General features: G+C 43.5%; 2 protein-coding genes across 7 annotated transcripts; one reads left to right on the plus strand and one right to left on the minus strand.

Annotated features, from left to right (window-relative positions):
• Positions 1 to 214: 214 nt before the first annotated feature.
• On the minus strand, positions 215 to 8,432 carry LOC120831522 (progestin and adipoQ receptor family member 3). 5 transcript variants are annotated; one of them, XM_078088457.1, is made up of 7 exons: positions 8,242 to 8,432; positions 4,771 to 5,040; positions 4,504 to 4,666; positions 3,637 to 3,792; positions 3,346 to 3,543; positions 3,174 to 3,264; positions 215 to 2,236 (listed from the first exon to the last, which is right to left on the minus strand). In XM_078088457.1, the coding sequence occupies exons 2-7, from the start codon at positions 4,965 to 4,967 to the stop codon at positions 2,100 to 2,102; spliced, it is 942 nt and encodes a 313-aa protein (XP_077944583.1). In that variant the 5' UTR covers positions 4,968 to 5,040; positions 8,242 to 8,432; the 3' UTR covers positions 215 to 2,099. The 5 variants fall into 5 exon arrangements, with proteins under 5 accessions (XP_077944583.1, XP_040052951.1, XP_040052950.2 ...); XM_040197017.2 differs by lacking the exon at positions 8,242 to 8,432 and adding an exon at positions 5,488 to 5,706; XM_040197016.2 differs by lacking the exon at positions 8,242 to 8,432 and adding an exon at positions 5,340 to 5,706 and having other exon boundaries at positions 3,346 to 3,480.
• LOC120831521 (anthrax toxin receptor 2) lies at positions 7,592 to 16,074 on the plus strand. Of its 2 annotated transcripts, none has more exons than XM_040197014.2 (17): positions 7,592 to 7,882; positions 8,326 to 8,397; positions 9,391 to 9,462; positions 9,650 to 9,731; positions 9,961 to 10,065; positions 10,477 to 10,545; positions 11,655 to 11,735; positions 11,824 to 11,884; positions 12,653 to 12,748; positions 13,425 to 13,494; positions 14,208 to 14,286; positions 14,396 to 14,491; positions 14,663 to 14,719; positions 14,868 to 14,963; positions 15,052 to 15,225; positions 15,431 to 15,511; positions 15,910 to 16,074. In XM_040197014.2, the coding sequence occupies exons 1-17, from the start codon at positions 7,758 to 7,760 to the stop codon at positions 15,946 to 15,948; spliced, it is 1,455 nt and encodes a 484-aa protein (XP_040052948.2). In that variant the 5' UTR covers positions 7,592 to 7,757; the 3' UTR covers positions 15,949 to 16,074. The 2 variants fall into 2 exon arrangements, with proteins under 2 accessions (XP_040052948.2, XP_040052947.2); XM_040197013.2 differs by having other exon boundaries at positions 7,607 to 7,691.
• Positions 16,075 to 16,127: the final 53 nt, after the last annotated feature.

Below are 16,127 nucleotides of genomic sequence, written 5' to 3' on the forward strand. Positions count from 1 at the left end.
GCCTGTGTTTAACAAGCATGTCATTATCAATTTGCTAACTCAAGTGAATCCCATGACAACGGCTGAAAGCCCTCAGATGTAAAAGTCACCTCCTCTGACACATGATGTGCCCTTCAGGCAGTGATAAAGGAATTCAAATGGATTAGGTAAAGACATTCAAATAAATTCAATTAAAGCGCTCCTGAGCTATTGAAAAAAAGACAACCGTAAAACGTATTTTCCAGCATTCTTTATTCATTCAAAATGTTTAAAAATATATTATAAATATAATTTCACATAGGCACTGAAATAAATATCTTGTAAATCAGCGCCAGTGCTTTATCATATAAATGATAATTAAGGAAACACAAACACAGGATAAAACAATCATGATATGAATTTTCAAAAGAACAGACCAAGCAGTACATGATTGTTAGATATGCATGATGAAAAATAAAAACACAAACCCAAAAAGGCAGAAATAAAGTCACTTCTTTCATTGTGCCACACACAGTTCCGCAGCAGTAAGTGACCTCAACTAAAATCCATAACTTGTTCTAAGCGTTGAATCATATTAGATAAAAACCATACTGGCGTTGTTGTGTAACAGCAAAGATTAAATCGGTCTGAGTTTGATAATTCCTTTGACACAACGAAACCGACTCTAACAGTAAGTGTGTATACAGTACAAATACTCACAGATGATAAGGCAAACGTATGCAAACATGATTGGAGTGATTTTAAAAATAAAAACCTGTAACACTGGCCTCGCTTAAACAACAGCCTCAAGTAGACAATACATGCAAAATTGTACACAATTAACCTTTATGACTCAAAAGGGCTTCCTGCCTGATCAGTGACAGGCGTTGACCAATCGGAGAGCGTTAAAGTGCTACCGCCAACTGGATCGTCAGCCGAAATGTGTCCTCGTTGTCGTGATTGTCCAGTTCAAACTGTTGTTAAAGGGTTCTTTTTTTTATCACAATACTACAATCAGCATTTTTGTCATTCCAGCCATGCAGACTCCAGTTTAGACCACTTTCTAACAAAAACAGTAGTTGGTGACTCCACATCTGATCCCAGAACCATTCACCATGATGTCAGGAGAATGAAGCTCGGTCAATTTAGCTGGTCAAGCTTTCTTTTTGATTAATAAGTTAAATCTAACAGACTAATATTTAAATTAAAAAGGGGATGATTGTACAATATGTTGTTGATTAACTCGGTTGTTCTGGTATTAAGGCTGATATTACATATCGTGTAGTGAAGCCATAACATGCTGGATTTGGCCACCGCAACACTGACACTTTCTCTGTTCCAAAGACAAATAAAAATCAGGCTGTATTTAGGAAGTAATGTAATGTAGGCTGAATATGGTTCCTACACTTTCTTCTCAGATATTGGGGATTGATCATTGATTGACCTTTAGATATTTGTTCGAGCGCTTCAAATACATTGAGACATTATTTTTCCCAGAGTTCACAGTGCTGAATTTCCAGTTTTTGTTCCCTGCTTTTCACATTTCATCAAGACGTTTCATCCAATCTAATCACATAGAAAGCAAAAATTAAGGAATTGTTCACACAGGCATTTATGTTTGATTCAACAGAATCCATGTAGATATTCTTTAAAACTTCTGTACACAAAGAAGATCCCAAACTCAACAAACCATGCGATAAAAAAAAGATCACCAATTAAAAACTCCAAACCGTAGTCCGTTTCTACAAAATAATATAAAATTCCAGCTTCATGCAACTTAATGGTTATGGTGGATAAGCAAGTTTAAGATGTACAGTACTGTGTAGCTTCTCCTTGCAGATATCAAGTGCTGGACACAGTAGAATTAATGCGTGTACTGGCCTTAAAAAGCCACTAAAACAGTAACCAGCAGCTCAATGAAAACCAGGAGCTTCCATGAGACTGTCAGTTTTACACCTTAGTGGGTAATAAGCACAAGCTTGTGGTTAAAATCCCTTTAGGCGGCAGCTTCTAACCAGCAGGCTGACTGGTGAGAAGTGTTTGAAAAGCAACATTAGGTGTTTAACTGATGTCCACTAACATTCATAGCTTAGTAGCCTGCAACCGATTGCCGTTCCATTACATCGTGGGATCTGTCCAACTTAGCTGCTGCTGCTCGGGCAGGACCGGCTGTGCCTGAAGTGCATGATGTGCACGGCTGTCTGATGCCACCAGTAAAACATCACCACTACCAGTATGTGCCACACCTGGTGGCTGGCTCCCAGGTAGTTCAGCTGGCCTGAAGGAGGAAAGACAATTACTATATTACATATTTGGCTCTTTTTTCCGCCCAATTACCCTACTTTCTTCAAAATGTACAAAAAAAAAAGAGCATATTTGGCACTTGGGGGTCTAGAAATAGTACCTAAACATGTCATCTAACAGCTCTGAAAAATGTGTTATTTTGAAAATTGACCAGATTCTCTCCTAATTACGTGCGCTCGTCCCTCTCGACGTATTTCCAAAGCGTCACCAAGCAGTTTTCTTTCACGTTAACAACTGCCCAGACCTCGCCCCGGCCTCAGCGACTATTTTGTTATTTTGACGTGTTTATCCGCCACACCTCCGAGACCGCTTCACAAAATCTTGTAGTGGTAATTAAGGAAATATGTCACAGCTATTTGAGTTTCCCGTTTAGCTGTAAAGGATCTAACAAATGCTACTGAAACAATATAATTTAAAGTCTATCTGTGCTACTAACTACGAAAGAAACACATTTGGATGAGTACAAAACAAACCCCATAAGGTACAACCCCCCCCCGTACAATAATAAAGATACCTTGTTTGCTCTAAACTGTAGAATATATAAAAATAAAAGCAAACTGCAACATGGATCGGTTTCCTGGTAGACTGAACATTTAGATCATTTCAATTTCAATCAATTTCATTTCAAATCAATCACACTTTGTGTATTTAAAAAGTACAATGATTTGCAGTTGTGAGTCTATTTCATTGGAATTCAATATTAAGTCCAATATTATAAAACGTATTACATGTTTCAGCTTCTGTAACTCTTTACTGACAACAAGACACAATTTACACTCACCGACCTCGTCTGTTTATTCAGACAAACAGTGACCTTAATTACAGATTCCTTCCCCGTTCACTTTCAGCCCAAAAGCTCCCGTTTTGTGCACACAAAGAGACGGAGGACGACGACGACGACGACGACTCACCGGGGAAGTAGCGTTCGGGGACCTTGGTGACGTAGAACAAGAACGCAGCTCCGGCAATCAGGTACATCACTAGCACGCGCGGCAGGAACAGCTAAACACACACAAAACAAAAAGGTTTAGTGCCGAGATGGAAGTGTTGTCACGCTGTTTCCACCGCTGTAGGAGCACGGACCTGCACGACGTCCGTGGCGAGTCCTCCGTTGAGCCAGACCCAGTGACACGCGGGAATGACGCTGATGCCCGCCACGCAGCAGAAGATCGTCGTGCGAATCCCTCGCCACTCGTTGCTGAGGTAATGAGGGTGCACCTGAGTGCAGAAGACGGCCAGGATGAGCGACAGCACGGTCAGCAGGTAGACCTGTCGCCAGAACTGCAAACACAGGAGCGCGACGGATTGAGACGCAGTCCACTGAGATCCACGGAGGGGAGGGGGGAAGCAAACAGGTGGGGCAATCACACTCACAGCGTTGCAGTAGAAGGCGTAGAAGATCCCGGGGACGTAGCAGCCCAGGATGCCGACGGAGATGCCGGCGTAGTCCAAAGAGAGCCAGCGGCGGCAGGTGGTCTCAGATCGGTGGCACGAGAACAGGTGATACCCCACGGAACACAGCATGCACACCTGCGATGCAAACACAAGCCAGCGTTTACAGACCAGAAAGGCCAACGCAAGTCTTATCTTTATTATTAGAAGGGTTTTGTTTTTATGATCGTCATTATTGGTTTTCGTTATTACCTCTTTCACTTTTCTGATTGTAAGGAAACATGATCGTTTATATTATAATCTGTTATTCCCCTTCCCCTTGTCCCTTTTTCCTAAAAGGAAAGCAGATTGTCCCTTTTTCCTTTTAGGATTATATTATATTATTACATTTACATTTTTTACCCGACCTACTGCATGAACCGCACAAACACATCTAACGTCCCTCCACAGGGAAATGCACCTCTGAACTACTCCACCGTCGCTATTGCAGCGCTTTATTGTACAACACACTGGGCCCGACCTTTACAACAGCTTACACACCTGCGTGGGTTGAGGACAACTGATTGTGCCCGGGGCAGCAAACGTGAACCTTCATGAATCCGTTTTTAAGAGACATTATTTATTTATACACGGGAGAAACGGTCAGGTAAAGCACATTTGTATTAACTGAGACTTTACAGTAAACAGCTGTAAAGGATTCAAAAGAAGAAAGTAATTACAAAGTGGTAAAATGATAAGACACGTAGATAATCTCTGTAGATAATTCTTTGTTTGTGAGCATGGACACTGGGGACGACAACAAGACCTGGACGAGCGTGCGAGACTTCCTGCGATATCGGCGGCCTTCACCTGGAAGCAGAAGAGTCCGATGACGTAGATGACGTAGTCCTCTCTATTGGCGCCGGAGGCCGGCAGCACCGAGGACACGTCGTTGACCCCCAGGGAGAAGAAGAGCAGGAAACCGAGGAGGTGGCTCCAAATGTTCACCGTCTCATTGGTCAGCATAAAAATACTGCAAAAGAAGAAGAAGAAGAAGAAACGCACATCAACAAGGCGGCTGCACCTTCGCGTGATGACGTGTAAACCCTACGTCACTGCCGCCGGTCATCCACCCACCTCCTCAGGCAGAGCTTGGAGGGCAGGTGGGCCCGGTAGCCGCCGGTGATGAAGGGGTTTTCTTTGAGGAAGAGGGGGATCTGCTCGTAGGTGTACAGTCTGATCCTCTGGGGTATCAGCACCGGCCAGTGCTGGTAGCTGCCCAGCTCGATGTAGTGGCCGGTCTTCAGCAGCTTCTGGGGCGTCTTCAGCAGCATCTTCTCCTCCTCCTTCTTCTCCTCCTGCTGCTGCTTCTTCTTCTCAGCCACCGGCTGGCCGCCGAGGACACGGCTGGTGTGGACGGGAGACACCACCGGTAAAAAACGACAATTGTGAAACATATTATGACATGTGACAATATGAGGAGAAAACGTTTGTTTACATGTAAGCTAGCTGAAGCTAACGTGTGTGTGTGTGTGTGTGTGTGTGTGTGTGTGTGTGTGTGTGTGTGTGTGTGTGTGTGTGTGTGTGTGTGTCCGTGCGCAACGACTCCATCCTTGACTCGACACAGGTGCCATTATCTATTTCACTTGGAAACACAACTCCTTTTTCAAACAGACGTGCCGGCATCCACGAATGATTTGCCTCACCGTTTCATTGTCGTCACGCCATGTTAGCTCGAGTTCGGTTCCGGGGGGGGAGGAGGGGGGAGAGGAAACGGCGACGCTAACCTTGACGGGCTCGTCCTGTAACGCAGCCCCGATAAAAAACGAGTGAAAACCGGGTCACAAAGCTCACCATTAGTCGCGGGGGGGCCGTCGGTGTCCTTGTTCTGCTAATTCAGCCATAACCGGCAGGGCTGTTACGCGAGCATTGCGCGAGCATGAAATAAAAATACAGTATGGTGAGAGGAATCAAACTGAACGCACGTCCTCCGCTGCTCGATAAACACCGAACCGGATCTTCTTCTTTTTTTCGGCCGTGGAAGGAGGCGGCGGCGCGTCACCGCCACCTGCTGGTACGCGTGAGGTACTGCACCGGGGGCCAAAATTATCTTCCAGGCTTTGTTGCAGAGATATCTTATGTTAAAGTAATTTCTCAAAAGCTTATTCTTTAGTTCTCTTGTCTGAAGCCTTAAGCGTGCACAGTGAGCACTTTCAAGTAGATCTGCACCAGAGCAGAAATTAAAATCACGCCCTTTGCTTTTGGCAGTTAATTACATTTCATTAGAAACAACAGGTTACACCCTGCGGGAAATTTCATTCACGTCTTTTGGGCTGGAATTAACGAGACCAGCCCTTCTTCTGACGTACACTTGTCCACCTGAAGCTAACTTTTCCTGTTTCAACTTTAGTCCTTGATGTGCCACGATTGTTTCGCTTCCACTTTGAGTAAAAGGGTGAGATTTGTATTACACACTGTCTGACATTATTATACTCATTATCGACTTATTCTAAGGCTGCCGGCCGGAGAAGATGTGGTTCACATTTCTGGCTCGACACAATAATTCAGACTGCATCATTCTGTCTCCCAACTACTACACCCAAAAACAATGCGCAGAACACATAATCCATAACAGACGTGCATGAAATACGAAAGGGAGATCTTTCTTTTTAGAGCAAGATTAAACAGAGTCACTTTGCTGACAGTATTCCTTTGGTATGTTGTTATTTGAGTTTGTAAATGTTAGGACTTCATACTCCTTTTAGAGTTGAAAATAAATATTCAAACTGCCAGCAATCAGTGCGTAAGATCCCTTCATCTCTGACATCATGTGCTTTCAGCATTGTTTCCTCTTTCATGTCTTTAAACACAATGTGCGTTTGAGGACACTTGTTGTGGTGATGCCGAGACGTTCTTGTGAAATCCATAAATGAAGTCTTTTGTTTTTTTCTTGAGAGACAAAAGAGGAGATCTAATTACTTGTGGGGAGTGACATTTTAGACAATACTCATGCAAAGCAACTTGCACCACCCTGACGTACCAAGGGTGTGTTATTCAATTCCATTTCCCATCTGACTTAAATTTGTTGGAACGTGATGCAGTGGTTTGTTTGGAGAAGAGAAAGAACATCGGGAGTGATTTGTGAGTCAGTGAGAAATACACGAAATTCCTCATTGATTGAGAAGCACATTTTGATTTACATCTTGAAACATGGCAAACGCTTTTCAGATACTTACAAGGATTGATTTTTTATAGAAAGCTCCCTTACTTTTGTTTTAAAGCACATTGAATAGCAGCATATTTAAGGGTCTTACATTCTGTAGGGAAATCATTCAGTCTGCAATTCTTTCTAATCTCAGTCAAGTCAGAAATGGCATTTAGAAAACAGGAACATTCGCGTTTTTATGTTTTAGTGTGCCTTCAACATAAAAGCATGATACGTTTTTCATGTCTATTTTGCAACATTATATTACATAACATTTGATTGTTGTTTAGAATAAATAAATCAATGCTTACTCATATTTTATTTGTCTGGTATTTATTTATGATTCAATTACATTTTTTTTTCATTCAATCCGTAAAATACCTTCACTAATATTAATAATATATTGTTACTGCTTCTAATGTCTGTTTTATGATATTTTTATTTAGGGAAACTCGAATAGAATATGTCCAGGGACAGATAACAAACTAATTCTTGCTAATTTACAGCATCATAATCATCACTGTTAATCCCATAAAACCAACAAACCACAAATGGATCAAATAGAGCAAAACACCCTCCATAAAAAAAAAGAACAATCCTAAACGTGTTCAAACATACTGATGAATACCCTCATCATTTGTAGTATTATTTTCCTGCGTAGACGTCTGCAGTGCAGGTTTAATGTGGAGACCCCAGCGGGAAGTCCTGTCCTGTCGGCTGGCTGCTGGTCCGGTGGTGCAGCAGCCGCCCCGCCCCGTTCATTGCATTATCACAGCCAAGGAGCGCACGAACCCACGGACCCACCCAGCAGGGATCCAACATCCGAACCCGCCGGGCTCATGCTGACCACGGGGTAAAAAAAACAACAACCCCACAGCTGCTCAGCACAAACACACTTCTGATATGAAACGCACGGATTATGGATTTAATACGGATATGTTCCCAAATCCTACTTTGCCTAAGTTTCTGCGTTAGAGCATCATTGAGTGATGGCGAGGACGCTTCTTGTGATGGAGCGTTTGATATTTATTTCGTTTTGGACCGGTGAGTAAACACAGATCTTGTTTTTGTTGAAGGAATCCACGAGCCAACCGTGACAGACCGATAGTGAATGTAATATCGTGTGCTTAGTGCGGAGACAGCCGTGACTCTGTCCTCTCCATTTATGGCTTTGTTTTGGTTTTGTTCCTCTGCTGCTACACTGCAAATGTTGCACAAAGTGTATTTTCTCTTCTGAACTTCTCTCAGTTTGTTGAGCATGAACAAACAAAGTCCATAATAAACTTTACCACAAAAATGGCTGTGGGGCTCAAGAGGTTAAAGGTTTATTTCACCACAATGAATTCTGCAGTATCAGAACTCAAAAGTTCATGCAAACAATATACAAATGTGTCTTTACGCACCTGTGCCGTCCTCCGGGTTCAGCATGTTTGGTCCTAAATCTTGTGTGGGATATATTTGAAACGTGCTGCTGCCTCTTTCTGCAGGTCCGGCAGTGTTTTTGGACACTGGGACGAGATCTATGGATTTGTTGAGCAGCTCACCAGCAGGTTTGTCAGGTGGGTAAAGTGTCTGCTGCTGTCCCTTTCGTCTCTCTCTCCTGTCCCTATTCGCCTTTCGTCTCCTCCACAGAGGGGGCTTTCTATACTATAAATAGCCTCATGAAGAATGGAATAATACAACTTCATCAGTTCAAAACCGAGGGGAAAGAGTGCGGGCGGGAAGGCACATTGAATGTCCCCCAGTCACATTCAGCAAATGAAAAAAGACTATTTTAAACATTAGGAAGTAGTTAACGGTCCTACAATTATAGTACAAACAATCGTAGTGAGTAGAAAGTAGGCCATGTGTCTATTTGGAGCAGCAGACATCATACAAGGGTGTGTGTGTGTGTGTGTGTGTGTGTGTGTGTGTGTGTGTGTGTGTGTGTGTGTCCATGGGGTATCTTTAGCTTTAATAACAGGGTGATAAATATGGAGGCCGCATGTGGAAGTTGGTGCCGACCACTTCAGACAGTCCTTCATCCCAACAAAGCCTGAAGGGTGAACTAAAGACGGAGGTTTAGGGTTCAATTCCCCACAAAGTCACAGGGAATGTTTTGCAAAATGGTATTATCTGCTTTATCACACTATGTAGTAAAGTTGTATTGTATGTCGTGCACAGTCATTTCATGTTATGCCGTGTTCTGTTACCATGTTCTTAAGTTATGTCATGCATAATCGTGCATGCTGAAGTTTGACATGTTGTATAATGTTATTGGCTTCTATTTGACTTCATTGCTACACGTGTTTACAGATACTGATAGCAGTAGTACACATAGTTTATATAAAGTGATATAGTTTATATGAAGATGAACGGCGTCGTTGTGCCTTGCCAAAAAGTGGTATGAAAGTGTAATGTCACATTTTGTCACAAATTTCATGTATCATTATTATTATTTCATTTCATTTTTATTTGACACAATCTTAAAAGTTACAAAATGTGGTTTTGCATTTGACGTGTCTTTGTACTGCAGATGAAACTCACAAGCTGCGTGTTTATGTGTGTTTCAGTCCCAGGATGAGGGTTTCCTACATAGTCTTTTCAGCCAAAGCAGTCGTAATACTGCCTCTAACTGGAGACAGGTACCAGTTTTCTTTTTATTGACATTTCCCTTCTTCTCCTTCTGTCGTTCTCCGTCTCCAACCCAAAAACACATCTTCCTCCACGAGCAGAAGAGACGTAACGCAGATAAGCAGATCACACAGAAACTGAAGTCTTATCGGCCTGTATTTAAACGCTGTCTTCGTGTCATGTGATCTGGATGCACAGGTCAAAGATAGACAAGGGTTTGGAGAAGCTGAGCCAAATCAAACCTGCTGGTGAAACGTTCATGCACGAAGGCATGAAAGCGGTAGGTAGATTCTCCTCCAGGAGCTAAAGGGGAAATGCGATAAAACTAATGTACTATAAGAAATCAAATCTACTATAAAATACTGCTACTGGTCCATTCGGTCTCACCGTACAATATAAAATCCTAATAGATACAAAGTAAATATGTGGATGTGTGAGACCTGTTAAGCGGCTCCTTTTGTGTTGTTTCAGTAGTAGTGCATATGTTTGTGTCAACCTTCCCTCCTCAGGTGTCAGAGCAGATGAAGACACAGACCTCGCCGTCGTCCACCATCATCATCGCTCTGACCGACGGCAAGCTGCAGGTGTTCCCCTATGAACTGACCGTACAGGAGGTACTGAACGCTGAAGATAATTCTATTTCTAATGGCTATGTTTTTATGGGGTTTTTAAAATGTATTTCAATCAAAACACAGGTTGTTTGAGGAGACACAGTGACACACACACACACACACACACACACACACACACACACACACATACACACTTATATAATCCTCTCTGTTGTTTTACTGAATTACGACACTCAAAGATGTTTAATCACGTTGCATGAAGTGAGTTTCTGGCTACATGGTTTATCACCGCATGGTTCTTTAGCAGAAAGTCAGGCTGTTTCAAAATAGCAACACGATAGAAACCCTCTGGGATCAATTATTCATTTTTTGAGAACCCATTGTAAACATGGCTGGAGGGAATGCTAGTGGAAGCAGAAGGTGAATCAGGACTTTCCGTGTTGTGCTTCCCAGGCGGACAAAGTCAGAGGGTTTGGGGCCCGAGTCTACTGTGTCGGGGTCATGGACTTTGACCACAGACAGGTAGGAGGACCTTCACGCTCTTTCAGCCTCTGACAGTGTGAGCAGGAATTCTCTCTGTTACTGATACTGGTGGTTATGTAAACACTGGGGTGGAATTTGCCTTTGCATGTGTTTGTATGTGTGTGTGTGTGTGTGTGTTTGGTTTCAGTCGGGGCTTCAATAGTCGAGTGTTTCTTTGGTTGTCTGGTTTATTGACGCACCTTGAACTTGTGGCTCGATGTGGTTGAGCTCAACTGGAACCTCCTGAGGACAGAACAGCACGCATCTGGCAGGGAATTGTATTCAGGGGTTTATTACAAATTTGGTTTATGTCAAAACAATGAATGATTTTTGTATGGCGGCATGTTTTAAGTTATCATATCCTTGGAGAGATTTGATTTGCCTTCATATCTTGTATCAGGTTACTGAAAGACAGCAGAATGTTTCCTCTAAATTTCTTCATGCTGAATAGGAACAAATTGAATTATCTTGTGCTGACCGTGTTGACTGTGAGAAATGTTGAGTAGAGATTTAGAAATGGTTGAGAAACAGTTATCTCCTGTGTCTGAAACACTGCTTTGATACCGAATCTTTTCAACAGATTCTTTTATCCCAAATGTAATTTGCAGTGCAAAGAAAAAACTGTCGATTGACATTTATTGAGGAATATGATTCTAAAATATAATTCATTTAACGTGTTTTTGCACAATCCACAACCTAATTCATTCTTTGACCACTTTTTAGTGACAATAATTGTAAAATAAGGATTAATAAGAATATAAATATGGCTTCAAACTAAAAAAAGGTCTTCAGTCGGCAAGTGCAAGCGTTGTTCTGCACTTACTGACCAGAGTGCACTTTGTGGTCTGAGGAGGAAGTCATTACATCCCTCTCCAATTAAATAATGCCAGCCGAGCTTCCTGTTCTGCTATCACCGGGGTCGGAGATGAAAGCTCCAGCCAGCTGTCCAGAGCTTTCATCTCCCAGAAACAGACTTTTCCTCCCTAAACGCTGCAGAAGTACTGAACCCAAACGCACACAGGACCTCCCAAAGAAGCAGCGAAATGAACGTCCGCTGTCGACTCAGTTGTTCAGGACTCCCGCTAAACTGTTTCTGGTTTTGTTGTCAGCTTGCTGACATAGCAGACGGCACAGAGCAGGTCTTCCCGGTGCTGTCCGGGTTTCATGCCCTCAAAGACATCGTGAACTCGGTGAGGTCAAGTCAGACATAACGACGCACAAAAAAACGCTCATATCCAGCCGCACGCGCTGAGCTGTCACCTTCGTCTCCGTCTTCAGATCCTGAAGCAGACGTGCGCCGACGTCTTCACAATTGAGCCGTCGAGCGTTTGTGTGAATGGTAAGTTAGTGGTGTGGTTTTTTTAATTATTTTTTTATTTGATATAATGATGCAGGAAAAAAATGTAATCATGGTCCCCGGAGGATGAAGCCAAATGACTTTAGTGCTCGACTATTTTAGCCTCTGTGATTTGTTGATTTTCCCAATGGGAGGAACCCATTGCCTTCAAACCATCAACCAACACACCCAAAGGAGACAATTACAGTAACAGTGGTCTTGTCTACACTACAATATATCGCTACAGAGATATTCAGTCAAGTGGGTTCTACCTTTAGACTTTTACAAACGCTACTAAATAACTGGAGGTAAATGATGGCTTACTAAAAACAGCAATGTGACTCTATCAACTCTTCCCCAACAACAAGGAACTTCTTATCATTTTAATCAAGGAAGGGACCCTAACCTATAATATGTATGTACACATATAGTATAGGATTGTCTTTCTATGTGTAGACTCTTTTATAAATGCATATACGAACCCGTCTGTCATTTCAGCACCTCAGACAGTTCCATGGATTTATCAATTAAAAACAACTAATAAACCTCGATCAGATAAACAACCAATAAGTCGTGAGATATTCTAGTAAACAACCATTTTGCCCCAGAATTCCTGCTGTTATATGTTCACTTCCTGCTGAATTGTAATAACTGTGGTTATCCTTCACGTTCCTTTATTCCGTTTAACATACTTACGTCAGCCCGGCCGCACAGCCTCAGTCTCGTTGGCCTTACTTTGCTGTTTCATAAACTCTGTCCCATGTATCCCAGAGTCCTTCAGCGTGGTGCTGCGGGGCAGCGGCTTCAGCGGATCCAAGAGAACCAACAACGTGCTCTGCTCCCTCACCGTCGATCAGAAGACACACGGTCAGTGAACGCCACGCACTCCACACCCTCACGCCGCCATTCACACTGCAGGTCGGCTGGGACGCTTCGGATGTTAATTCTGGGGGTGAGCCTCCTGTGGTCTTATTTGCCAAGGATGCTAAAAGCTGCGTACACACTGCGATGCACTGTGGGAAAACCTCCTCTGTGAAGGGAACGGCGATAGATACGATGCGCAGATGTCTGTGCCGCAGTGGAAAGTCAGAGTCACGGCGCGCGGAAATAAACAGTGGCTTCTTTTTTATTGACTTCAGCCGGAGAACAGAGGAGACATTATGAGACGCAGAGCGAGGGAGAACATGTTCTCTGTCCCATTAGTCTGTAAACAGATCGATGTTCTCTTAATGTCACTGAGAGGACACAACTCATGACGTGATGTCCACTTTTGACTCCCGACCAGCTTCGGTATCTGTTCTGCTGGAATGTTTTTCATCCTTTTCTTATTTGTTTGCTGCAATTGCTGTTTTTTATTTTATAGATGTGTAAAATGATTTTTCAACTCTATGATCAATTATCACGACATAGCAACCGCATCCATTTGTTTTTTGCTTCCATCTACAACTTAACATTGTGTGATTGTCTTCATCAGGTATTTGTAAAACATTCCTTTCCTTATAGGTAATTATACCCACACACTCTCTCTCTTTCGCTCTCTTAGACCAGAAACCCAAAGTAGTTAGAGACGGCTATCTGCTGTGTCCAGCGCCGGTTCTACATGAGGTCGGACAGTAAGTGAAGTTAAACACACACACACACACACACACACACACACACACACACGTGCCACGTGTTATTATCTGACTCTAAACACACATGTTGTGTTTAAAATCAAAGTACAGTTACAATTATTTCATTTAATTTACGTGTAGTTGCACATTGAAAATTGAAAATAGTGTGCAAAGTGTTCATGCTGCACGCTCAGCCTTCTGTCCCTTCTGTGCTGGTTTGTGTTGTGCCATGTGATTAAAATCAGTCATTACCAAAGGCTGTGGGTTGGCTGAAAGGACTTGTAGATAAGATGAGAATCAGTAGCATCTCTGCGCCCCACCAGCCTGCTCTCCCACCGCCGAGCTCAACACGGAGTCTGTGTAGAATAAAATAAAATAAAATAGGTGCTTTTATTTGTCAAAGAAACCATCAGCAGCTCAAGGTGCTTCACCCACCTCCAACAGCGTCCTCTCTCTCCCCCTCCATCTGTCCCCCGTCGCCTCTCACTTTCCATCATGTCTCACCCACTCTGCAACATTCCCTCCTCACTAAAACACTCGTGCCAAGTGTTTCCTTTTTACGGTGCGTTGGCGTTGAAAGGTCAACTGGGAGACTGGCAATGTTACGTAGAGGCATCGCTGTCAAACATTAAGGTTGTCACTTGACCCCTTAATGATCAATAAATCAATACAAGGGGACATTTCTCCATCATTTCTGCTCCTGCCTTCTGCAGATCAGTCGAAGTGCTGGTGAGCCTGAACAACGGACAATCCTACATCTCCGGTCCCATTACCATCCGTGCTACAGCGTGTGTGAGTATCAGGTCCTGCCAGTGCTGAAGTTTGCCTCGTAGAGCAGAAACTGTCCATTTCCACGCAGAGTCGACACCGGCGTGGGTCTGATGGGTTTGTTTTGTTGCAGTCAGATGGGACCTGGGTGCTCTGGTTGCTGTTGGCTCTCTTGCTGCTTCTAGCTCTGGTTTTCTTCTGGTGGTTCTGGCCTCTCTGCTGCACCGTGGTGAGTCTTCAGCCTACACAACGTGTGTGTGTGTGTGTGTGCGCGTGTAAGTGTGGAACCACAGGCCACATTTCAGTGGGATTCATATTTATTGAGGTAGCCCACAGTGTTTGGCCAGTGTTTCGATAATAACATTGATTTAATTTGTTCTTTTCACATTCTCTCTCACAGGTTATCAGAGACCCGCCCCCATCTCGCCCGCCACCGCCACCGCCACCTCCTGTCAATGTGAGTTTACCACAGATAGTTTAAAAACTGACTCGGCATTCTGAGCCTGAAGTTTGGATTTTCCCGCTCGATGCCATCTTGGACTCTAGGCAGCGTCCAATGTCTGCTCATAGTACTCCAGCACTCCAGCATTTTGCTTGTTTTCAAGGAGCCAGAAGAAGATCCCTCAGCCAAACACCAGTGGCCCACAGTGGACGCTTCCTACTATGGTGGCAGAGGTGCTGGAGGAATCAAGCGCATGGAGGTAATGGAAAAAAGCTCCTACTTGTAGGCTCGACCTCAACGTTTTGACGTGGTTGCAGTACGGGAGTCGGTGTGCTCGTGGTCCGCAGGTGCGCTGGGGCCAGATGGGGTCCACAGAGGAAGGCTCCCGGCTTGAGAAAGCCAAAAACGCAGTGGTCACAATGCCGGAGGGAGTCGAGGAGCCCATCTTGTCTAAACCCCCGCCGAGACCTCCTCCAGTCTACACGCCGCCACCACGGCCCAAATGGTACACTCCCATCAAGGTGAGACGATCGCTCACCCACCACAGGACGAGACTCTCTCATACGGGCAGCTGATATCTACGACTTTAAGGCTAAGATGTGTTTCTGATCCCGTCCACACGCACATACAAATAAATGTGATGATGTCGGTGTGGCATACTGTTCTTCATCTGCAATATGATATTGCGTCATTGATTAAAATAACCTAATCTGACTGGACTTTCAGGGCCGTTTTGATGCGCTGCAGGCGTTAATGAGGAGACAGTACGACAGAGTGGCGATCATGAGGCCGACGCCTCGCGACAAGGTAAGAGTACTATTCAACGATGGAAGGGGAACAGGGATTGCTTTCATTTCATAATACTTCATCATCATTGCCTGCTGAATCATTCCCTGTCACCAGTTAATTTGATTACAAAACGGATCCGTCCTCCCGACGCCAGTGATTTGATTAGATAATAACAGATGATACAGCCCGAACTCCCCTCTAATTATCCACCCAACAGACTAATAACAGCTTACTGCACCAACTCAGTCGTAATAAACCACTGTGTAAATGTCATCACTTCAAAGACAGCTTGAATACATAATACGCGTGTAGATGTTTTAGGATTTTTTTGTCTTCTCAATCGCTGATGAGATTTTGATTATTGTGTTTTCATATTTTCCTCTAACTGCAAATGTCTGGCTTTTATTTGTCTCCAGGGACGCTGTATTAACTTCACCAGAGTTCAGCGTCACTGATGTCTGACCACGAGGATCAACACATTTCGCTTCTTTGCAGTTTTTGGCCTAAGATTAATGCCACGTACACTCAAGAGACGATTGTTCTTATCCAACATGTATTGTAAATAAACGTCTTTACGTATATTCTGGTGTTATTGCATTTAGAGGTTACTGCACCTGGGGAGGGAAACAAAAAT

Source organism: Gasterosteus aculeatus, chromosome 14 (genome assembly GCF_964276395.1).
Source record: "Gasterosteus aculeatus chromosome 14, fGasAcu3.hap1.1, whole genome shotgun sequence".
Taxonomy (NCBI): Eukaryota; Metazoa; Chordata; class Actinopteri; order Perciformes; family Gasterosteidae; genus Gasterosteus; species Gasterosteus aculeatus.